Genomic DNA, 24657 nt, shown 5'->3' on the forward strand with positions numbered 1-24657 from the left:
TGAACATAGAGCCAAATTAAGGTTTCCAATGGCTGTTGTACAGTAGAGCTGATGAACAAGGGTGGTTTAATGTGTGAGAACGAGAGCCTCAAGTTCCAGATGCAGACCCTGTACTGCCAAATCAAAGCAGTGGTTTGGTCTGATCAAGGATTTATTACATGTTTACTTTGTTGTTCAGTTGAGGTACCACTGATATTCTCTGCTCAGCCCATGTGTGATATTAAACTTAAAAGGCCTAATGAGCCCCTAAGTTTATGGCTTCCTGCACCACAATTTTTGTCTTCACATATCTTGGCAGCTTTCATGCTGGAAGTTCAAAACAAATTGCTCTACCAAAAGCACGTCAGGTGGCATTTTCTTTGGTGATATCTCATGGTAAGAAAATAGCTACTATGAGAGTTGCTGTTATATTGAACGTAATGAGGTTGGAATGAGGAATGACTATTTTTGGCATAAAACTCCATTTACAGGCAGGTAAACATGAAGCTGTTTTATTGTGCATTTAATTTTTTTTCATATATTGTGTTTTCTGCTACTGAAGTAAGTGAAAATACTTTCAAGCACATTATTTGGGGATTTAACTTATGGGAACTTTAAAATTGTCTGGTTCTGTCCCTGAACTCTCTGTGTACCTTGATCTGAGAGTCCTCCATCCTAATCAGTTCTGTGAAGCTCTGCTGAACAGTAATTTCTTATTTGAGTATTCTTTGCTATGCTGTAGCCATTTCAGTACTTTAGTATTCTTCAGTGTTGATGGTGGAAAATGTAGTTTTTATATTGCCTTAAGATTCTTCTTTAATATTCATATCTGGATGGTATCTGCTTGTCAAGGCTTTTGGATCAGACAGCTAAGGCTGTAGTTAGCCAAGAATTATCAACTCTTTCTTAAAGGGAGAAAATAGAGATACAATCAGTGCTGATTTCTCCTAGGTCAGGGAAAGCGTGAAAAAAGTGAGCCTATGTAGGGGACGAAGTATTTGCAAGATTAAAGACTGAAAAATATAACACACTACAACTGAAGTTAGAATCATAGAATCCTTATAGTTGGAAGGGACTTTTAAAGGCAATCTGGTCCAACTCCCCTGCAACAAACAGAGATGCACAGCTTGCCCAGGGCCTGATGCAGCCTGGACTTGAAAGTCTCCAGGGATGGGGCATCAACCCCCTCTCTGGGCAACCTCCAGTGCCTCACCACTCTCACTGTAAAGAGACTTTTTCCTTATATTCAACCTAAATCTACCCTTTTTAAGCTGGAAGCCGCTTTCCCTGGTTCTGTCACCACAGACCCTGTAAAAGAGTCTGTCCCTTCTTTCCTGTAGCTCCTCTTTAGATATTGAAAGGCTGCTATCAGGCCACCTCAGAGCCTTCTCTTCTCCAGACTGAATAGCCCTAGCCACCCTCTAGAGTAAAACATTTATTCCTAATATCTAACCTAAATCTGTCTTCATGGAGCACTGATCTCCTGGGTGAGTTGGTACCTTTGAGTATTTATGCAGTAGTTATGGAGTTTTAAGAGTTAGTAACTGAATAAGCCCCTTTCATCTGGTAATGTTTTACAGACATATAATCAATCCCTCATGAATTTGTAATTCAGGGAATCACATTATAAAATTACTGGGTTTCCTAAAGATATGATGAAATAAGATGCTTAAGTAATAAATTCCTATGGGTGACCTGCTTTACATTCAGTGCTTACTTCAAAGCAGAGAATACTTAATGAATGTCTTGTATACCGCTGGGAGCTGCATAAATAATAACAGTAATAGGGATTAAAGCAAACTATAGTAGTAAGGGTCATGTGGAGCTGAAATTACAAGGTAATACATCAGTTTACAGAGCAAGACAGAGTTTCAAGGTTGAAAGCATACAATGTTTTGAGCAAGCTGCACTTGCAGGAATTGAAAAAAAAAAAGTGGTTTATGAATAAATTGTGTTAATGAAAAACATTGTATGAAAGAACTGTAGCATGATAAAAGATTATGATAATCACAGTATTTCGATCTGGCTTGAGAACAAAAAAGGAACCTTTCACAGTGTGGAGTTTGGTTCCTAGATGCAGATTATTCTATTCATTAGATTATTCTATTTATTAAATAAAAATGTCTTTGCTTTCTTGTGTATACTTACAAGCTGATCTAAAGCCCTCTGGAATCAATGGAATTCTTCATTATACGAAAGACAACATTTGATGTAGGTTATTATCTTGTGTCTTTGGGGGATGTGCATTTGATTCTTAGTGAGGCTGTCTTGCCCCATCCTTGTTTAAAACGTCACATGCTAAACTCTCAGCTGAGACTCAGAAGTCCATCAGTGTGTAGGAGGTCAGCCACAAGGCTGGATTTGCTGTCTGTACAGCCAGAAAGCTTGACATCGGGCAAAAATAATTGTACAGGCTCCCACATTCTTGTATATCACTAATTAAAAACACTAATAGCTAGCAGGCACAAGTATACATGCCTATGTCAGCCTGCTTGTGCTGTTGAAACTGTAAAAACCTGCCCTAAAGGTAAGTGAACGAACTGAAGTGCAGCCTGTGTTTTATGAGCACTCTTAAAGCACTCATCGATATAGTATTATTGGCACAGATAGCCCCACAAATATAGAAGTACTTTTGTGAAAAGGTACAGATGCAAAGACATAGCCAATTATTGAAGTTAAACATCAGGGTAATAGATATTACAATAGACTGTTTCTCCCATTCTGCTACATAATGAAACGTACAATTCCTGCTGCTTTTCCGTTGTCTTTTAGTTCGGTCCTTCTTCTGCAGCAATCCTAAATGCAAAGTTCTCTTTATGTAGATGTCTTGAAGTTTTGATTATGCTGGAAGACTGAATTGATTTCAGTATTGAAGGCAAATGGACGTGTTGGTCAGTGTTCACCTCTGCAGTTAATATATTTTCAATATATAGTTAAACAGAATTCCACCAGGGTAGTATTGGTATGAACTTTATTGGAAAATGCATTGCATGTTGATTTGTCTGACAACAGATATTGACTTCCAGTGTGGTTCTTAACAAGAAATGTCATTAAGTACTAGCAGATAAAGATTTAAAGAATTGGCCTAGGAGAGGAACAGAAAAATCAGTGTTGATACACAGACAGCTGTGCTGTAAAAATGACAGCAAATAAAACGAATTTCTGCGTCTAGGGGCACGTGGTGTGTTCCTAGATAACATAAAATATCCCTGTCAGTTTTGAAATATGAAAATATTTTTGAATATTCTAAATGCTTCTAACTTTCAATTACTTGTTAATACAATAAACAGTCTTGAGAGTTGAGATCTGGAGAAGAAATTTTTTCTGATATCCAATCTGAGCGTCCCCTGGTGCAACTTCAGACCATCACCTCTCAGAGCCCAACTAGTCAAAATGAGAGCAATTAGCCCATTTTGGGTGGTTTGGAGCCATGCATTTGCACAGTGGTCCCTTGAAGGGAGGACAAGGCCTGACCTCAGCCTTCCTTACCTCTGCTGTGCCATGACTGTGTTCTTCCCAGCTTCTAGGTTTCCTTCCTGTTGTCCTCTCCCTACTCATCCTCCAATTCCACGTTGATCTATCTCAATCAACAGAAGGGCAGCTCACCAAGAGCAAGGCAATTGCTTTGAGTCTTTGCATTGTCAGCACCACAGCTCCAGTGGCAGTCATATTTCCTGCCTTCAAGACCATAGCTTCCAAGGCAGAATTTGAATCTTGTGCCAAGGTGCAGCAAACTTTAAAATATAATCAAGCATAGTCTCTAACACCTTTGATTTGCCATAGAGAAATTCATCCTTATGAGGCATTTTTGTTGAGAGAGACCTAAGGCCAAAGGTTCCTGTCATAGATGGACATAAATAGGTGGTATTTGGAAAACCTCTCCAGATAACAAGAGCTTGTATTTTGTATGGTTCACAGCAGAGAATCTAATGTTTGGATTAGTACCTTTCAGCTACTTAATTTATTTTCTTCTTTCTTAGGTTGAGATGTAATATTTCATTTAATATGCATATCTTTATTTCATGCTGTTCTTCACAATTTCAGCTTTAATTCTGAAAACATGGCTCACAAGCTTCAAGACTGGTAAAGAAAAGAATCCCCAAGATCAAAGAGGAGGTAACCGATGAAAGAAAACTAGAGAAAGCTTACAGGGATTATCAAGGAGAGCTGAGGAAGAAGGCACCAAAAATGTACTCAGTCAACACCAAAGTGTGGAGAAAAATCTGTGGGGGGCAAATAAGGAGAACTATATGGATTATTTAGGCTGAATTTTTGATGTATGTGGTGTGTGAGAGAAGGGAAGAAAAAGACTTCTTTTTTTAACCATGCTTCTAGAGGCAAAACCAGAAATAGTGACATTCAGTGACCTTATGTTAGAGCATTTATTATTTATAATTCTTCAGATGAAATGTAAAATAGCCCATGTCCCATGTGATTTGGAGCACAGGGGATGCCTTTCCTTTTCCAGTGTTTACTGGCTGTGCTAAGAAAACTTTAATGTTTCTGTAGGAAACTTGATAGTTGCATCATCACCTTTTGCTTAAGTATGGGAAGCAATTTAAATCGCACCACAAATACATAAGATTAAGAAAATGCTGACCTATACTAAATCATTTTTCCCAACAGTGCATTTAGATAATAAGCAAACTGAAGTCCAAAGACGAAGCTTATTATCTAATGGAAATTCTTTCTGCTGAATTTAGTTACCTTTTGGTCAGGTTATGGAAGAGGAATAACTATCTGCTACCAAATTCTAGATAACTATGGCCTTTCTTTCTGAAATTCTCTACTGGAAATTTGGTTGAGCAACTTCTCTATGTGGCAGCTAAGGGCATCATTTGTCTCACTGACCACATGGAGTCAATGAAGCTGTGCAGGAGCTAATGTTGGCTTGTATTGCATGAGTGACTTTCACTGCCTTAAACATTTAGTTGTTCTCTCCTTGAGCCATCCCAGAATTTTAAAAACTGGAGTATTCGGTTACTTTTTAAAATATAAATTAGTCCGTGTCATTAAAGACTGTTTTTAAGCAGTGTTTGCAATCAAAGTGCTCTGCCTAATTAAGAGCAAAAAAAGTGGCTACTATTTTTAAGGGCTATTATTTGTTGTGTTCATTATCTGATGACCCTTTTGAAGACTATATGAACAAATGTCTTGCATCATGGAAAATATTTTTACTTCTTTTATTGTCCCTAGTTCTAACAATTTGCCCTGTTATCTCATTTTAGCAGCATAAAGCCCGGACATCTAAGGCAGGGAGCCTTATCTAGGACTACAAAAAGAGCATTTTATAGACAACTCTGCCTTGAAACCAGCCAAGCCTGCAACAGATTTGGATACACCAAAAGATTTGGACTGGGACAGACTGTTCTGTTACGTGGGTAAGTGGGTGGAATGAGGAAACGGTGGTGATATCCATTTCTACCACAGTTTGTATAATCCACATGTAACTGGAGCAGGAGCACATCAGTCTGTTCAAGCCTCAGACTTGTGAAGGATGGACAGGGTTTACTATCAGAGATGTCACCACAGCCAGTTGTTTATCAAAGCACAGTATGCTCCACTCTGCAATGGTATTTGTTTTCACTGGGCATTTTGGCAGAATAGCTTGGAAAAATAAAAGAAAGCAGTTTTAGAAACTACTTAAAGGAAATAACGGAGTGATCCTAAGTATACTCTGCTTGAGTTATTAAATTATGATAACAACATTAGTCCTTCACAGGCCATTATTTTATCATTAGCTTAATGTCATCATGTATGATTTGTTAGAGCACACACTTACAGGCAGTGGATGCAATTAAAAAGCTGCCAAATACATCAGCTTCGCAATAAAATGTTATCAGTATCTACCAGTAATCCAACAGCATGTTTTCTTGATGGTGGAAAACAGTTTTGATGTTACCAATGCGAGTGTTTGTTTCCTACTAATACTAATTTAGAATCATGCTAGGGAAACTTCTGTCATAAATGGTTTATTGTGCTTGTGATCTCATCCCCATCTCACCTCTCTGCACAAGGCAGATTTCACTAGTACTAAAGGTGCGTATTTAACATATTCCACTAAAAGGAGGAAATGAAATAGTTTGAAAGAGAATAGGCACCTAAATGATGATACCCCTACAGCAAAATTAATCATGCTGCATTTACTTTTCACTTCTTGAGACTGAAATTTCTTTCAGCAGCAGCTGTATAAGAAAATACTTCCCACCTCTGCAAAACTGTGATGTAGCATTTTTTAATCTATGCTGTACTATTTAACAAGTAATTAAGGCGTTGTTTAATCTCACCACATTTTATTATAGGGAGGTTAAGATTCACAGTGGAAAAGATATTAATTAATTAAGCAGAGCAGTTGGTATATGCTCTTTGGGACTGATTCAGCAGATAGAAGAGTTCATTTCATTGTTTAAAGAAAGGATAAACTCCAATGAACTGGTTAGCATTTACTTGGCTTGTTAGAAGTACATTGCAATTCTGGCACAGCATACCCAGAAAATCTTATATAGTAGCTGCACTTTTTTATGTCTGCTAACATTCTATATATAACAGAATGATAGCTGTAGTAAATTCCTGCCTAGCTTTTAGAATAAAACCTCATGCACAAGAGAGTTGCCAATTCTATTTGAATCTGTTGTTTTAGAACTCTAAATCTACTGTTTGGTTTCCATAATGGACTTCTATTAAATGTTCAAACCATCAGTGTGTCACCCGTGGGTTTTAAACAACTCCTCAGATGTAAATTTCACCTGTTGTCCTGTTTACTGATGCTGTCCTTTCTACAAAAGAAACTCATTATTTTGCACTTGTGAAAGGATGATATCCTATAAATGGGTCATTCTGACTTTTAAAAGCATTTGCAAATGTTTCCAGAAGAACATTTAGGCCATGGTGGACATCTAAGGATGAAATTAGAGCTTTTTAACTTCATAATCTTGAATTTTTCTATCACCATCTTAGCACGGAATCCTGAATGGCTATTTAGGAAATAACATAAGGCTGCTTTTCCTGGTCTGCCAGTGCTCCCAGCACAAAGCTGGGATGGCACAGAGCAGGGAAGCTCTCAAGGTCACAGGGAAAATTGTCAATATGGTATTTGTGAGAAAGAATAGATTGGGTTTTTTATTATTATTATTATTTTTTTTTCCCCCAAAACCTTAACCTAGAGATTAATAAAGCACTCTCTGCTGCTTGAGGATGTACAGCTGTTGTTTTGCTGAAGGGTTATGAAGCATTTCTAGGGCACTTAGATTTGTTTGCACGCTGTTGCTGATGCCTCATAAAACAAAACACTGTTTTTAAATGGGGTGGCTTGAGAAAGCTCTTTGTTTTACTGTACTAGAGTTTATACAAGCCCTTTGCCATTAACCAGGGAGATGTCTCTGTCGTGAGAGCAGCCTGAGAGTCCTCCAGGGTAGGTAGTGAAGCACTGCAAGGGCTGCCCAGAGAGGTGGTGGTGTGCATCCCTGCAGATATCCAAGGTCAGGCGACAGAGCTCTGAGCACCTGATAGAACTGTGGGTGTCCCTCTGCATTGCAGGGAGTTGGACCAGATGGCCTCTAAGGTCCCTTCCAACTCAAACATTATTCTGTACTGCTGCATTCATTCTTATATCCTTGTTAAGATGCTGTCTTGAATATCTCCTGACACCCTGCCTGCTACAGACACTCTCAATAATACAGGCTAGGCTGAGAAAGTAAGAAATTCTTCCATTCTACCTGTTCTCCTGTAAGGTTGAGTGCTAAGAATATAACCATGAATTTCAGCTTTCATTGGCACCATAAAGAAATTTGAAGAATTTAGATTGACCATGCTTAAAATGGGCAGCTCTAAGCAAAAGTGAGGCTTTCCTTTATAGTGTTCCTCACCTCCATATTCCTCTCTTTCTGTACATGCAGAAGTTCCAAGCTGTATGGCATTATGAAACTCTGAGAGAAGAGACTGGCTGAAAGGACAGGAAGCAGTTCTGAATAAACTTTCATCCTCAAAAACCTTAAATTCAGCAAATTATCTGGACTAGGAGCTGGCATGCTGTTAGGAAATTTATATCTGACTGTGTGAAAATCACATCAGAAAAGCATTGCACAATAGTTGAATTTTTGTTTGCTATAGTGTATCTAGTCTGTTTTTAATATGCTATATTTTTTGATTTAGATGAGCTTAGTTTCTTGAACAAAATTCTGTATCTTAGCAATAACATCACAGAGTGGATTTTTTATGGATGGACTGCAAGTGGGAGAACAACTACTAATCCGGAATAGTAATAAATGCAAATGCAGCACAAAACATCTCCATGAATCTTCCAGTGACTCAGTTTTCTGAGGTGGCAACAATCTGCAGTTGGAATCTTTCTATTTATTGTTCTGGAGGCTTTACAGATCATCATCTGCAAGAGCAGGGGCTGGAAGGTGTTGGTGCTGGCTGCTGGCAGTTCTTAGTGCTTTCTCTAATGTATTTCCCACTGTAATACAGCCACAGCAGTCAGAGAAGAGAACTGAGTTCATGGATGCACAAGGGGATGTTTCAGCTGAATTTGCCAGACAAATGTTTTTCAGCTCTGTAATGGAAGTTGAAATGCTTTGTGCTGCATTAATAATGACAGTGGCAGTGCTTGCAATAGGAGCATATTGTGAAACATTTACAGACACACTTAGGGAGGAAATTTTAACAAACTAATTTGTAACTTAGAGTGAAGTTAAGGGGTTAAATGAGGTTTATCTGAAAATAAATCCAGTTTATGTCTCATTACAGGTGTGAAGAAATGACAAATATAAACATGAGCATGCAGATTGCTTTCATGGGAGATTTGTTTAAGCAAATAAGGCAGTTTAAGAACAGTTGGAAAGGAAATATTCCATTCCATTCAAGGTGATGGTAAAAGTTGTATCTGTATTTCACAGCAGTGGGAACTTCAGTATTCTACCTAACAGGAGTCATAGGGATTGCTGAGGTTCTCATTAGCACAGTGAGCTCTGCTGCAGAGGAAGCATGAGGAAATGTCTTCCTGACCAAATGTCTTTGAAGGGATTTACTTTTTAGGAAAAAAACACAATATATATATTGTTTTAAAAGAGCTTCCTAAGCTTCTTTTCCTGATAGTACTGCCTAGTGATCCCTAACCATGAATGCTATGAACTACTTAAGATCAGCCCCAACATCAGAAGTGCCATTTGCCTGTCAGAATGAAGCATTTGCAACCACTTTCTGAAGTGACAGTGTGATGGGAGAGTTCAAGGGAAAAATGGTGTAATTAATATTAGGGCTGAGACTGGGACAGCACCCTTTCCAATTGGAGGGAATAATTTAATACACGTGGTAACTTAGTAAGTCCTTTACTTGTGTGAGACATTATCCATGTGCATGAGCAGCTGTGGATAGTAAAAATTGCTTGTCACTTTTTATACATGTGGGAATCTTAAATTTAGCACCTTTCGAATCTGAGTAATTTCTTTCCATCTGCTTAAAACATCACTGTTTGGAACTTTTCCTACTCTTGCAATAGTCAGCTAAATTTGAACCTCAAACATGACTCAACATAGTGCTCCCATTCCAGTAGAAAAGCATCATTTTACACCACGTTCATCAAATTTTCTTTGCCGGAGATGATCTATTATAGATATTATTATCATAGAAGTCATACCAACTTGCAAGCTGCAAGGTACAATTACACTGAGCTGCAAGTTGTTTTCTCTGTCTGACTGTTTTAGTGATATGCCAGTCATTTCTTCTTCCAGATTTGTTTCTTGCTCCCGTTAGGGTCTGTAGAGTTAAGGCACTTGCCTTCATATTGTGATGTTATATATCCTTCTTTATGTTATCATGATTATCAATTCAGCAATTAATGAAGTTCCCAATAGCAGAGAAGAGGTGGAATTCGGAAATCCTACTGGGGATCAATGAGTATTGTGTTCCAGATGGTAACTCTCTGTAGGAATAGAACAGCTTTCCAGGGAAGAAATTTTGCAAGACAAATGCACTACAGAAATCCTCCACAGATCTATGAGGCTGAAATTCAGACAAAGGGCAGCGTGAGTGAAAATAAAGATGAAACAGAGCTGGTGTGGTCCACTGTCAGTCTGGAGGAGAAGAGTGTACCACTTCCATTTCCACTACCGATTTAATAGCTGTAGGCTCAGTTTGATAAAGTTTTAGTTGGCTGCTTGAATCCTGTTAAAGGAAATAGGGTTTGCCCTTTATCTTTCACTGGGTCCAGCACACTTGTAGATATCTGGAGTAGAAGACTGATTTCTAGCTCAGAATAAATGTCAGACTGGAAATAGTCTTTGTCATCCCATCCAAGTCATACAAAATCTTTGCATCGTCTCTCCCAGTCCTGCAAGCCTAGAAGAAAAAGTAAAAAACCTCTCTTTTATCTCTGATTTGAGGTTTGGGGATGTCTGGATTCAGCTTTTGACTTTACCTGAAGCATCAGCAACAAGTCTGCATAGCAGTTATAGTCAATAAGGTGGAGGTGGGTGGTCATATCCTAACCTTGTTCTTCAGTGGCTGTCATCCAGTCATCAAAGCAGTTGATCTAAGTTCTGATCTTAAGCAGATCCCAGGTAAGTGGAGCATCTGTGTGAAGCGTCATTGATGTAAATTATTCACTTTAAGGACAGCTCAATAAGCATCAAACTTCTTCAGCTCTTTGTGGACAGAACAAGTAAGTAATATTGGAACAAGGATTTAAGGGAGACATCTTACTGTGCACATACATCTTGTTGCTATGTAGTGTTATGCTGCCATAGTTAGTGATAGCAGTAACCTCCCTGTGCTCCTGTTCTGTGCTCAAGACGCAGCTGTCAAAGATGAGTTTATGCTTTCAGGGGCAAATTACATGTTTAGTCAATCACAGAGCTCAAGTTGGAGTGCATTTAGAATTTAAGTTTTAACTGAAATTCACTTTCTATCCATCTATTTAGAGCAATATCATCTAACTAAATTTTGCTTCCGTTGTGAAAATCCCTGTAGAATGTGATAGCACTTTCAATGCATATTTTTATTCATTTTGCAATTATTGTGCATGGTTTTCAATTACAGCTGCTGTCTGAAATGAAACGAATGAAAAAAAATGGCATTATATAACAGTATTAGTGACAATAGTACCCAATAACCACTGACTACAAAGTAACTACTAATGATCTATTTTCATGTGATTTATCTTGTTTCTACTTTCTGATATGCAAAGCTATCTTCATAAAACCAAGACGCTCTTTTAAGTGCAAACTTAAAGTCTTGTAAACATCCTGAGGGCAGTGAAACATGGCATCCAACACAGCTTCATAAGACACAGTTCGCGGCTTTGGAATTTCACTTACATTCCCTCATTGCCTTTTCAGTGTGGGCATGAAGGATTGTCGTGCCCAACACAGGTACCTGACAATGATACTGCTTGAAACTGAAATGTAGATAAAAGATGAAGTTACATTCTATTCATCTCAATATTACCCTTTCAGTATGGCTGAAATAAAGGTGCTTTATAATGTTTAGCTTGTCGAAGGCAGTATCTATTTTTCACATGTAACACACTATTTTTTTTTAATTCAAAAGCATTTAAAGCTTTGTTTTTATGTTTTTGTCTAAAACCTGAAACTTTGATAAGTTTTTATACATATTTTAGTATACTTTTCATTGTAGTGAGAGAACCAAACTATCAGAAAGCTCTGGAATGCGCAGTGTATTATCATACACCTTGTCTGTGGTCTGAAAAATTGATCTGTGGACCCTTAATCACAGTTTTAATATAGATGTATGTGTCATCTCATTGATTAATCCCTTCTCACAAGCAGACTGATGATTACAGAAATACCATCTCAGTTTGGGGCAGTAGCAGTGTATATATGAATGCACCAAGAAAGAGATGCACATTTGCTGCAATATCGACCAGGATCTGGATCTCCTCCCTCCCTGAAGTTCATACAGAGACACCTGATGGCTGCCCTACACCTACTGTGAGTTCCTGATTGCATACCATTAGAAATGAGCTGCTCAAATGCTTATCATCTTTTATGCAACTCAATGCATGAAATCATGCTAAGCCAAAAGGTGCCTAAAGTCATGCTTCACCTTGATTGCATCCTTCTTCTATGGCTAGCCTGTAATTTTCTGTTAAATAAGGTGTTTCTGCATACATATCAAATAGAAACATAACTGTCAGAAATTAGGAATGATTGGTATAATTTCTGACTTTTGGGAAACTGATTGGGATAATGAAAGGTGTCGATCTAAATGTTGTATTTTGCAGCCTGGTGGTTTAAGGAGAAATTGATTAAAATTAATCAAAGAGAAACTAATCCAGAAAAGAGCTTTTTCCACTAGTGCTTTGGGCAAAGTTAGAATGAGACTTTCTAAAACAGTTCATGCCCTGAAGGTTTTGCTGGATACATTTCAACCTCTCTTCTGAGGTATGACAAAGATGAATGGACAATTTGTAAAGGAGGCCCATGGCTTGAAAATGAGACAAAGTAGATCTGCTCCAACCTCATGGACCTTAAACCTGAGTGTGGAACAGGAGAAATTCGGGGAATCTTCTACCTACTCCTTTAAAAGTAATTATTTCAAAGACTGAGTTCAAAGGAACTTTAATTAAAAAAGTTATGTATGGAACATGGTCAACAAACTAAAAATCACGAATGACAAAGGAATACTTTGCAGTATATGTTAGAAAATATATAGGCAGAATATATATTTAAACTTGACAAAGAAAAGACTGATATCCAAATTTTTAAACTGTGAGGTATTGAGAAATAGTAACAGTTCACAGAATGGCCAGTTCACAGAACAGGACTTTTCCCCACATGATTTATGCTGATTATACAGAAAAACAGTCAGCTTCAGCTGATTGAGCAAGTAAAAGAGTAGGGAGAGGACAACAGAGATTACTGCCCTTCCTTCTAGAAGCCTTTGATTTGTCCATACTAGACGTGACTGGAATCCTACTCTTCAGTCCTTTATCTGTTCTTTTTCAATTTCTGCTTTCTTTCCTATTTCTGGTCCTTTTTTTCTCTTATTCTTTGTCTACTAGAACACACCAACCATGTAAAGACATGAGAGCAATCATAACAAAAAGCAAATCTAGTTACTAACGTGTTTCTTTTCTCAACCAAAAGCTTATGGGGATAGATTTTCAATATACTGAGTTATTTGTTAATTAGCAGATGTTATTGCCTTTGAGGACTCCAGGTGGTACAATCAAAACTCCCAAAGTCTGTGCAGACTTTTTGCATAGAGCTTTGAAAATACATTCCTGAAGTGGCAAATGGATCAAAATATGTAGAAACAGAAAAGCTACAAGAGGGTTCATTTGTTTCATCAAAGAGATGGATGGGAATTGCAAATGCATGAGCAATGGCCTTTGGGACAGGCTACAGTAAATACGACAGAAAACTGCATGCAAATATGCTGGCAAAATGCAAGTGAGGGGAAGAGAAAAGTCATCTTGTGGGTGCAGTCAGTTATATTTACAAAAGCTGCAGGGCAGATTTTTTTTTACATTGTGCTTGTTTTCCAAAATTAAATCCGCATTTTAAATCTTCACTCCTGCCATCTTAGTAATTAGTTCCAGCATGTATCTGTGCCCATCAGTGCCACTGTAATATTGGTTCATTAAAACAATTCTGGGAAGGGAAAATTAAAAATGTAAATGCCTCAAGTTTCATAGCAGTTGCTGTTGTGGAAATTTGGAAACACTGTTGACAAGACAAAAAGTTCTCACTGAAACAATTAATTTCCTTATTGTCACGCTTCTTCAGCAGCGATGCTGCAGAGGTTACTTAATATGACAAATGCTTACAGGTAGACTGTGTTTCAGTAAGCCAACAGCAGATGAATCAAACACTATTTCCAGGCATCATCCCTTTGTGCTGAGAGAGATTGGCCAAATGTTCCCATAGGGCTGCTCATAGCCCAGTCTGTGCCTTGCCTCCACTGCCATGGGAAGTGAAGAAAGCAAGAAAGTTGGAAGAGCCTGCTGACTTCTTATTGTCTCATGAATGAGACAATAAGCTCTCATCCTTGCAGTAAATCCACCAATGTGAGCTCGCATCAGAAAACTTCATTCTTTTCAAAGGCAAAGTTATCACAAGTGGTGAGAAGGGGTTTGTGTCACATTAAGGCTTTATGAAAGAGCCAGAATTCTTATACTTTATTAATGAGGATTTTCTTTTGATAGATGTGCTTTGTATCCCAGTAGCTGCACGTGGTTTCTGTGTTACAAGGACTTCTATGGGAGATAACTGGGTTACTCACAGCTAAATAGTAATTTTCAAGGAAGAGCTGATAAAACAGCCACCATGCATGAGTTAATGAGTTTTTTGCTAAGCAGCTTCCTTTGAAGAGAACCCTTTAATTTGAGGGAACGTGTTTTAGGGCAGCAGACTGGGATGTGAGAGTCTCACATGTTCTTCCTTGTGTCCCCACTTTGTTGGCTGCTCTAGACAAACTTGCCATCTTCCTGTGATTATAGAAACATAGACTCATAGAATGGCCTGGGTTGAAAAGGACCATAATGCTCGTCTAGTTTCACCTCCCCTGCTATGTGCAGGGTCACCAACCACTAGACCAGGCTGCCCAGAGCCACATCCAACCTGTTCTTGAATGCCTCCAGGGATGGGTCATCCACAACCTCCTTGGTTATTCCTACTGGAACAGGTTGTCCATCAAGTATTATTTAGCCTGGAGATGAGGAGGCTTAGGGGAGACCTCATTGCACTCTACAATTTCCTGAAGGGAGGTTGTGATGAGGAGGGGCTTGTCCTCTTCTCCCAGACAACAAACAGGACCTGAGAAAATGGCTACAAGTTGTATCGGATGAGGTTTAGACTGGACATTAGAAGAAACTTTTTCTCTCAGAGAGTGGTCAGGCACTGGAATGGCTGCCCAGGGAGGTGGTGGAGTTGCTGTCCCTGGCAGTGTTAAAGAGGTGTCTGGATAAGGATCTATAAAGATATGGTTTAGTGGTTTGCTGTAGCTACAGTAATGGGAGGATGGTTGGACTAGATGATCTTGTGAGTCCTTTCCAACCTTGTGATCCTATGATCCTATGATTTTGCCCAGCAGTCCTTCTTAGAACTGATGAAATCAACACAAAAACTGGTAAAAAATGTTACTGTCTAGCAAGAGCGTACTTTTCATTGAGCTTTCTAATTGAACGAGGAACGTCTCATCTTGGAGGGGAAGGAATCTCGAAAGGGATTTTTGTAATGTTTGCTGTGTTTTGTTTTGTGTTTTTTTGTGTTTTTTTTTTTTTCTGTAAATGAGCAATTATCTCTCAGTAAATTGTAGCACAATGCTTGTCAATGCCGTGTAAAAATTAAGCCCTTGAGATTACTTGTGTTCAAATTAACTTAGAAAGGATTACAAAACAGAAGATGATATTTCAGAGCTGGCTTATAATTGTGAAAGGAATCGTGGCTGTTGGCCATGCAAATTATCTGCGTGTATCCTATTTGTTGGATTTTGTGTGCCAGTAAGCTGTTCTGCACCCTGGAAAACCAGAAGACTCATAATCTTCTGGAATTTAAGGCTTCATGCTTCAACAATTTTGGTGAATAGGAAATGGTTATACATCTGGGTATATTGGGTAAAACTGCGTTTACCACATGTGTGAAAGGTTCTTATTTTTGGCAGTAATATACAACTTTTCCTAACCCAGATAAATGGCTGAAAAATCCTTTAAAAGGAACTTAAACAATCTTAAGTTTGTAAATGAAAGAATGAATGTTTATTCTTTGACAAATTTCAGTTCTGACCCACTTAGAAAACAACTGCTGTGGATTTTAGGGACAGAAGAGCTCCAGATGGGATATTTGCCATGTACAAACATTTTGGAGGATAATGGACACTGATGATGGCAGCATACAATAAATAGAAAAATCAAACTAACAAATAAGAAAACCATATACTTGCAGCAGGCTTTTCACCTGTTCAAATGCAAGTCTGAAGTTTAGGGTAGTTTGCATTAAAATCTCAGAGCTGCATTAAACAAAAGTTAGACAAATTATTTGTTTATAGGTCAGACATTTTTTCATTGTGAAAATCAAGAATGCTTTGTAAACATCACCACTCTGATTTCAAATCCCGTTTGGCTTTGATACTGTATAAGTCTTGCTAAATATTTCATTTTTTATATGTTTCTTTGCTCTGAAGGATGCATGTCTGTGATGTGATTCAGACAGATGATTCCCTCTTCAAATCATGGATATTTTATAGAACCTTCTGTGAAGAATAGGGAGCTAGAGGACTGTTTTATCCTGGAAAATTCATCTCCAAGAATATTTTATTTGAAAAACTTCTATATTCTCCAGTATGTCAAAAAGTCGCCAAAGGAGAGAAAGAATGAACATGAAAATACAAGGGTGAAGATGGAACTGATAAGCAAGCAACATTTTTTTTAGCCTCACAGTTTTAGATCTGATGATCTTGTCAGTGCAGAAATGATTAATTTGTATAAAAACCGAGTATCAGACCTTCTCATGGGAGAAATTCCCTTACTGTCAGAAGAAATATTCTGCAGAATGTGTAACAAAGTGAAGGAAGACTTTAGAGAAGAATTGAAGACTTAATCTGTGAAAATAATGTTTATGACAGACTTATGCTTACTCTGGGTTGGTAACAGCTGAGATCTTAATTAGTCATGTTCATTAGTGCTGCTTAATTGTATTCTCAGGGTCCTTCATCTTTTGAACTTCCCCACTGTCTCTCATCTAATGCATCAGTTATTTCTTAGGCACCCTACAAACCCCAGGAGTGCTGACATGAGAAATAACCATCCTAGGACTGGGGAAAAGTGATCATCTTCCCACTGTATGTAGGAAGCACTGGCATTCTGAGATGTATGCCTTCCATTTTAATAAACCAAATACTGCTTGAATAATTCATAAGAGATAATAATTTGTGGGGGGAAAATATATATGTATATATGTGTGTATATATATATATGAGTGTCTTTTCATTTGCAGTCTGCAGATGGGCGCTTCTCAAATCCATCAAGCTTCCTCTCTTTCCCACTACTGTACTTAATATCAAAGAGATATAATGGAATTAGACTCTGATTCTCAAAAGTGTATGAGAAACGCTTCACTGTACTAAGCCTTGCACAGTCAGCATGCAGAAAAATGTAATTCTGTGTGTTGCTATTCCATCTCCCCATCTGAGGCTTACACCTGCTGCACTAAGGTTTTGAAGATGGGAACTTTGGTGACAGCAGAAACTGTGCTTTTAGTACACACATGTACTTGAAACTCACTAGTTACATATAACAATGGCTGGAAATAAAAGTTACTCATTCCTATGATTTCTCTCCCAGCATGAATACCAACCATTAAATCTGTTACACTAATATTGCCTGAGAGAACTGGCTTTGAACTGAACAAACTCCATCCTTCCTGATATCATAAGGGGGAAAAAAAAGTGTTTCACTAATTTACCTTTTCTGAGATTTTTTTCAGTGTCGATGGAGTAACTTCAGGTGACCTTAATGATGAGTGGAACACCGTGTATCCTTGTAGAAGTCCTACATTTCAGAGATTTAAGCCCTGCATTTCATAGCAATTCCCACTTGAACAGAGATTGTGCTTCTGAGGCTTGAGAGCTCTCCATCTGATAGCACTCCTAGAAAGAACATCACGCCAACCTCTGGAGGCCCGGTTGGTTTTCTTTTTGTTTGTTTTAAACCTCCCTCTGTTTGTCTTCTGTGCTTAACAGAGTAAAGTCAGAAATTGAAAGGTAAATAAAATCAAGTATGGGAATATTGTCATAGTGCAGAGGTCTGAAAGTCTGCTTATCACATGGCTGAAGCCAAACAGTCTCTTGCATGCATGGGGATGTACTCAGACAACAGCTATTTGGGTTTTTTTGTGTGTGTCTGTAACGTACACATAACTATATTTGTTAATTAAAGCCTTAGCATAAACTATAACCTAAAGCTGCTGATGACTTTGAGGAACTGGAATATATAACCACAGCCTGGGATAGGTGAAGTCCTTCATGGTAGCCAAGTATCTCCCACAAAGACTGGAGCTGAACTGAATGTGGTGGACAAATCCTTGCTTGGATGGTGGCAGTGGATATGGCACAATGAGGTATACACATAGCTGTGCAATACTCTTGGTCTGTGCATGAGCCCTGACAGAGCTGAGAACAGCACAGTGCTGTCTATTTCTCACTGACAGCCCCAGCTCAGCAAACAGCTTGACACTTAACCAGGGAAGAACATAAGAAGCTTTAAATACCTGGAGAAGAGATGATAATGCTAAGGTAATAGTAACATAATTTGTAAGGCAAATATAGCTGTGCCCAATAGCATATATGAATTAGTTACATATCCTAATTTCAAATGGGGTTTTGAAATACAACAGCACACAATCTAGAATTATGGTGGTTCACTGGTGGATCCCAGGAGCACCTGAAGCTCTAACTTAAGGCCATGGAAATTAAAGAAGTCCCAGAAGTTTTCACAGGATTATTCCTTCAGTAATTACGATTACATAAAAGAGAAATGCAAAGGAGAGAGACTGAATATATCTTCATCTCAATCCTGCTTCTTCTACTTCAAACTCACAGCATAATTATTTGGAGACACGAGCCCAAAGCTCATAGGTCTTGTTATTTATTTTATCTGAAGTATTAGGCTTTATTTTTTCTTACAGTCACTCAGATTCTCATTCTCATCTACATCATGAGAACTAGGAAAAAAATACTAAAAATAGTGAGGTTAATGACTGCTAACAATTCTTCAAATTGGATTTGTAGATCATGTTGTCTTCAAACTGTGATAAACAAAGAAGACCTCTGCATGGGAAGCAACATGTTGGGAGCAACAGTGATTCATCTGCTTTAACACCAACAGAGACATTTTTGGATGAGAGGATTCTGAGAAATAAAACATAAAAGTTCATCTGAAAATGGTGGTCAGCGATGTACTATGATTCTACTTTTCCGTTTCTCTAGAAGAGTGTTGGAAAAGGCACCAGCTGCAGGTTGCTCCTTGAGTTCCAGCTTGCACAGATTGAATTGTGATTAAAAAGAGAAAGGAGAAAAAAAAAAAGGAAGAGGAATAGCACTTTCAGTGGCAAAGCGACCATCCAGCACTGCAAAAACATGAAGCTGGCATTACGATCGTGCCAGCTTTGGCCATCTAGTGGCATCTTTTTCATTATGAAAAACAACAAAGAAACAATTATTAGTGATCTCTATTTTGAAAAGGGATAACCCCCCTAAAAACCACAATGTACATCAAGCACAACTCAAGAAACCTGCTTGGAGCTACAGCGTTATTGCCTTCTTATTAATGCTGTGGCATAGAAAATAGATGTAGAATCATAAGAATCAGGGAATGACTTGGATTGGAAGTGACCTTAAAGATTATGCAGTTGGCTTGGACTCCAGATGGGGCCTTACAAGGGGAGAATACTGCTCCTGCCCAGGTGTAGGTCAGCCTAGATGCCATCACCAAGTGATGGCCCAGAGCAGGGCTGGGGTTACTTTGGGGAGGGCACAGCACCTCGGGGTAGCAGCTGTGTGCTTCTGTTGGGACAGCTGGATGGAGGGCTCACTGGGATGGCTATGAGGAAAGAGCAAGGCTTTGCTCCAGGCTAGGGAGAGAGAAATGGTGTAACTGCTGGTTAGCAGCACCTCGCCCTGCGCCTGAGGGCCGAGAGACGCTCCAACAGGGCGGAACTAAAGTTCTCGAGGCGCGGCGGAGCCCGGCGGGGACGGACCGGAGGCCGGGGCGGAGCGGGGCGGTGCTGCGCTTCCTGCCGCGGTCGGTGGGCCGCGGGCTGCGGGGCTGGACCCGGCGCTGCCTGCATCGCCATGCAGCCCTTCACAGTGAACATCAAGCTGTCAGCACGCACACTGACGGGAGCCCTCAGTGCTCCCAACAGGGGGGCGGCGGATTGGTGAGAGGGGCTGGGCTGGGCTGTGGAGTTCCGGGGTGTGTGGGGGTGTTTATCCCTTATGTCGGTACTAAACGCCCGTCTATGTGTTGATGTGAAGTGCTGCTTGCTCTGTTTGGTGATGGGACTTGCTTTCCTAGGGGCTGGCAGGGGCTGATTGCATACGGATGCCATTCCCTCGTGCTGGTGGTGGACGCCAATACTGCCCAGACCTTGCAGGTTCTGGAAAGGCACAAAGCCAATGTTGTCAAGGTGAGACACACGTGGTTTAATAAGACTGTAACATATGTAATTTTGGGCTTGTTGCTGCGAGAAACACATTGAGGCTCTGGAGTGTGCCCAAAGAATGGCATGAAGCTGTGAAGGATCTGAAGGAGCGGCTGAGGGAACTGGGGTGGTTTAACCTGGAGAAAGGAGGAGACTCGGGGGAGAACTTATTGCTCTCTGCATCTCTGCAAGGAGGTTGTGATGAGGCCGGGGTTGGTCTTTGCTCCCAGGTAACAGCAACAGGACAACAGGGGATAGCTGCACGTTAGCTGCAGGACACGGGGAAATGGTTTTAAGTTAAAAGAGGGAAGATTTAGGTTGGATGTTAGGGGGAAGTTCTTCACTAGGAGAGTGGTTAGGCCCTGGAACAGGCTGCCCAGGAAGGTTGTGGATGCCCCGTCCTTGGAGGTGTTCAAGACCAGATTGGACGGGGCCCTGGGCAACCTGATCTAGTAAAGGTGTATGTTTGGTGGCCCTGCTAGGCAGGGGGGTTGGAACTACATGATCCTTGAGGTCCCTTCCAACCCGGGTAATTCTGTGATTCTTTTATGCCAGGGGAGGTTCATGTTGTGTGGTAGGAGCAATTTCTTATCAGAATGATGTGGCATTGGCACGGGCTGCATGAGGACGTGGGGGAGACCCCAGTGTTCAGCAGCTTCAGGCTTCTTGGGCAGAGCTCCTACGGGGGTAGCAGTATAGTGCCCTGGGTGCAGTTACAAATCTAATTCACGTTGCAGCTAATGGTGCCCAGTGGCAACTGTATTACTGCATCACCTTTAAGGTATCTGCAGAAAGAGTTGTGTTTGGCCGAACCCTTTCTGCGTCAGGTACTGGGACAGCATACATCAAGGTAGCTGCAACATCAGTTTTGTAGCAGGCAAATTCTTGTTAGCATAGTATTAAGATTATTTATTCCTTTAGCGTCTTCTTTCTCTCAGCAGCAAGTAGCAAAACAGTCAGTCTGAAAAATGTCAAGTTTGATTTCTCTGTTGTTTGTGTTTTCCTCATTTCACCACTTTTCATCTCTGTCTTCAGGTTAAATGGGCTAAAGAAAATTACCATCACAATATTGGCTCTCCGTATTCTTTACGTTTAGCTTCTGCTGATGTCACTGGTAAAATAATTGTATGGGATGTGGCAACAGGAACAGCTCGTTGTGAAATACAAGAACATGCAAAACCTATACAAGGTAATGATAATTCACGATGTTTGAGTGGAAGTTGCTTTACAGAGTAGCACGGACAAGTCCATCTCCTCGGCTCAGTTCAGCCAGTGTATTTCAGTCTGAAACATCACTCTGTGTTGTACAGAACCACATTAGTCATAATGAAAAGAACCACACACCGTATCAGATTGACAGTGGGGTGGTGTTAGCATTGAACCTGAAACCAAATGTTTTCTTCAGTTAATCTTTAACAGGATTCTTGAGTTCAGGTCTAAAAAGAAACTCACTAATGCACAATCAGATATACAAATACAGTTCTTAGATGCTGTGGTCAATATGAAGAAGCATCATTGTCTGTCAGCAGACAGGCAGAAAAACCTGATTCCTAGCTTTGCTAACTCGGCTAGTAGAACCAGGCTTGGCTGTACTGGGAAGTGTGTACTGGACCAGTTAAGGCTTTTCTGGATTTGGAGATGAATCAGGTATGCTTCCCCAGCCCCAGAAGTACTGTTTTATTTTAGGGCTTATTTAACTTCTATACTGTTAATAGTCTTAATACACTTAATAAATATAGAAGGGTGTGACCAATAAACCCACAGAAAAAGGTGCACTCAGAAGACTTCTGTATATCTTGTTACAAGTTGCCATTTACAGTGTATTACAGAAAATGAATTGTTTTAAAATAGATGAAAATTTTTCTGAAAATAATTTTTGGTGTTTACTGGCTCTTCTTTCTTTTGGCAGACATGCAGTGGTTGTGGAATCAAGATGCTTCTAGAGATTTGCTGCTTGCAGTTCATCCACCTAATTATATTGTGCTGTGGAATGCAGACACGGGCACCAAACTTTGGAAGAAAAGTTATGCAGAAAATATTCTGTCTTTTTCATTTGACCCGTTTGATCCATCCCACTTAGCATGTAAGTTTGTGTGTATAAAATAATAAGACAGTTGTAATTTTAGTTAATTGGAACTAGCAAAAAACCAATATGGTTGTGTCAAGAATTGCAGATACCTGTGTTATAGTATCATTGGTTCAAATTGGTGGGGAGATATAAGGGAGGGTAAAAAAGATATGCTCTATGTAATGTAGAAAGGAGGTTGGCAGGTGTGACCTGCAAAAACATGAGACCAAAATGTCTAAGTAGAGGTATTGAGATTGAAGTAATGGTTTAGATGGGATTATGATATTAATGCCAGGAAGAAGTCTCTAAACAAAGACAGGGGAGTCTTTGGCCTCTATGAGACTGTCTAAAAAAATCCTAATTGGGAGAGTAAAAGTGCACGTGAGTGGAAAACACAAGTTAGAGATCTGAAAAGAAACCTTTGTGATTTCATAAAGAAGTTGCAGTGCACCTTGAATGTGGATAGAGAGCTGAGGAAGCTGGGTGTAGAGATCCCTGTTGAACTGATATAAGAGGCTATAAAATAATTGGATGCTGAGAGAGGATCCAGTGAGATAACAGCAGATCTGAACTAGATGGTATCTTCAACAGAAGCTTTTGTTAGAGGAAGAATGTGAGCATCAGTTTCAGAAACAATTCAAATGATAAAGGGGTTGTAGTGTCTGCTAATTCAGGTTTTAGTGGAAAGAAACTAAGATAAAGAGTCACTATTTTTAGCTTGTCTTTATCACTCCTGATATATTAAGAGACAAATTGCAGTTTCCAGGCTTTCTAGCTGAGGTTTCTTTTTCTATCTGTCATACTGTTCAACACAGAAGAAGAGCTTTGGGGTATAAACATGTAGTAAAATCTTAGCTACATCTTTACGGTTTAGCTGAGTCTTTATCCTGCCACACAAATAGCGTGCGTTAATGGTTCTTTGAGCAGTGTGCTGCATGCGAAGATAAAATGATTATACAGCCAGTGTGGGCAACTCTGCTTTCTATTGGCACTGTGAAGCTTAACAAACAGCAGCTGATGACAGAGAATAACTGTACTGAACAAATATGGAGTGACAAATAAGGATTTTCTACCATTAATTCATGCAGGGTTGTGTTTTTAATACTGACTTGTTAATACATTAATGTTAATACATTAGTAAGGCTATTATCATTTATCTCCACCAAAATCTTATTGAAGTAAAATGCCATAACGGAATTGCAGATTGCATTTGGTGATAATTGTTTTTTCCCCACACAGTGCTTACCAGTGAAGGAATAGTGTTCATCTCAGACTTCTCTCCTTCCAAAGCTCCTGCCAGCTCAGGGAAGAAGGTTTACATCTCCAGTCCCCATTCCAGTCCTTCCCATAGGCTTGCTGCTACTACAGGAGCCAAGAAGGCCCTTGATAAAGTAAAAATCTTAATCAGCAATGAAAAGCCAAGGTAGATTTCTTTGTGGATACTGTTTTTTTTTAATGCCTATGTGTTCTGTAAGTAGTGTTAGATTACTACTAGATTGAATATAATTTAATTAACTAAATCTAATTAAATATTTTAAAAAATACATGTACTGTGGGGTATGTAAACTGGTCATAATTTTTATGTCTTCATGGCTTTCAAGTAAGATGCATTTGTGGGGAAAGTCTCTGGTTTCTTTTAATTCATGCTTATTCAGCTTTGCTTTTTTTAGTTGAGATTCAGTTGATTCCCCCTTTCAAAAAATGGTCCCTCATTTTAGTTACAGCTTTCCTTTTAATGTAATATTTTTCACATAATATTTGGACTGTGTGATTTATTTACTTTTTTAGTCACGCCTTTTCGAAAATCACTTATTGCCATGTAAAGCAAATACAGCCTCTAAGGAAGGTTGGATGATGTTCTCCCTTGACACCCCTGAGCTCTGGATGAAAGTTCTGACTGTCATTGATTTTATTAGATTAGGAGAAGGGGAGTGGGAAAATGACTACAAACACAAGGTGGCTTATAGTCCTTGAGACAGGAATAAGATGCAAGAAGCTGATAATGGGGGTTTATTGTATGGTAGATAGGATTAAAACAAACAGAAAACCCTTAAAAAGGACATTAAATCAGTTAAGAACATGTCCAAACTGAACACAATATAAGAATAATTTTCTTCAGCGTGACATGTACATGCAGTTCATTTTATTTTATATACCTGTCTTGAAGAGTGTTGCTTTTATTTTCTGGGTCACTCAGTTTATTTTTCATGTTTTCCAGTGCTGAATCAGTGACACTCAATGACTGCCTTCAGTTATCCTACTTGCCTTCCAAAAGAAACTACATGTTGTTACTCTATCCCAGAGAAATTCTGATTCTTGACTTGGAAGTGAATCAGACAGTGGGTGTGATTGCAATTGAAAGAACAGGTGTGCCTTTCCTACAGGTAATGACAATTGGATTGGTTTCTTTCATTGTAATGGATTATTAAGATGATTTATGAGTTCGTGACC

At 39.2% G+C, this 24657-nt stretch overlaps 1 protein-coding gene and 2 long non-coding RNA genes across 6 annotated transcripts in view; all 3 read left to right on the forward strand.

Annotated features, from left to right (window-relative positions):
* The first annotated feature begins 4018 nt into the window (after window positions 1–4018).
* On the forward strand, window positions 4019–5828 carry LOC107316169 (uncharacterized). Its single transcript, XR_001556208.3, has 2 exons — window positions 4019–4095; window positions 5208–5828. It is a non-coding gene; the product is annotated as an uncharacterized LOC107316169 (long non-coding RNA).
* A 9537-nt stretch (window positions 5829–15365) lies between these two features.
* LOC146760012 (uncharacterized) lies at window positions 15366–18879 on the forward strand. Its single transcript, XR_014948795.1, has 2 exons — window positions 15366–18056; window positions 18727–18879. It is a non-coding gene; the product is annotated as an uncharacterized LOC146760012 (long non-coding RNA).
* Window positions 18880–19712: 833 nt separating this feature from the next.
* The window catches only part of WDR11 (WD repeat domain 11), a 30763-nt gene continuing 25818 nt past the window's right edge, over window positions 19713–24657 (forward strand). For all 4 annotated transcript variants that reach the window (XM_015867447.3, XM_015867449.3, XM_015867450.3 and 1 more), the window contains exons 1-6: window positions 19713–19874; window positions 20012–20123; window positions 21174–21327; window positions 22048–22221; window positions 23446–23629; window positions 24425–24590. In XM_015867447.3, the coding sequence (XP_015722933.2) occupies window positions 19789–19874; window positions 20012–20123; window positions 21174–21327; window positions 22048–22221; window positions 23446–23629; window positions 24425–24590 (876 nt within the window). In that variant the 5' untranslated portion in view covers window positions 19713–19788. The remainder of the gene's footprint in view (window positions 19875–20011; window positions 20124–21173; window positions 21328–22047; window positions 22222–23445; window positions 23630–24424; window positions 24591–24657) is intronic.

This window comes from Coturnix japonica, chromosome 8, assembly GCF_054131305.1.
Source record: "Coturnix japonica strain WE chromosome 8, WE-NBRP24, whole genome shotgun sequence".
NCBI lineage: Eukaryota > Metazoa > Chordata > Aves > Galliformes > Phasianidae > Coturnix > Coturnix japonica.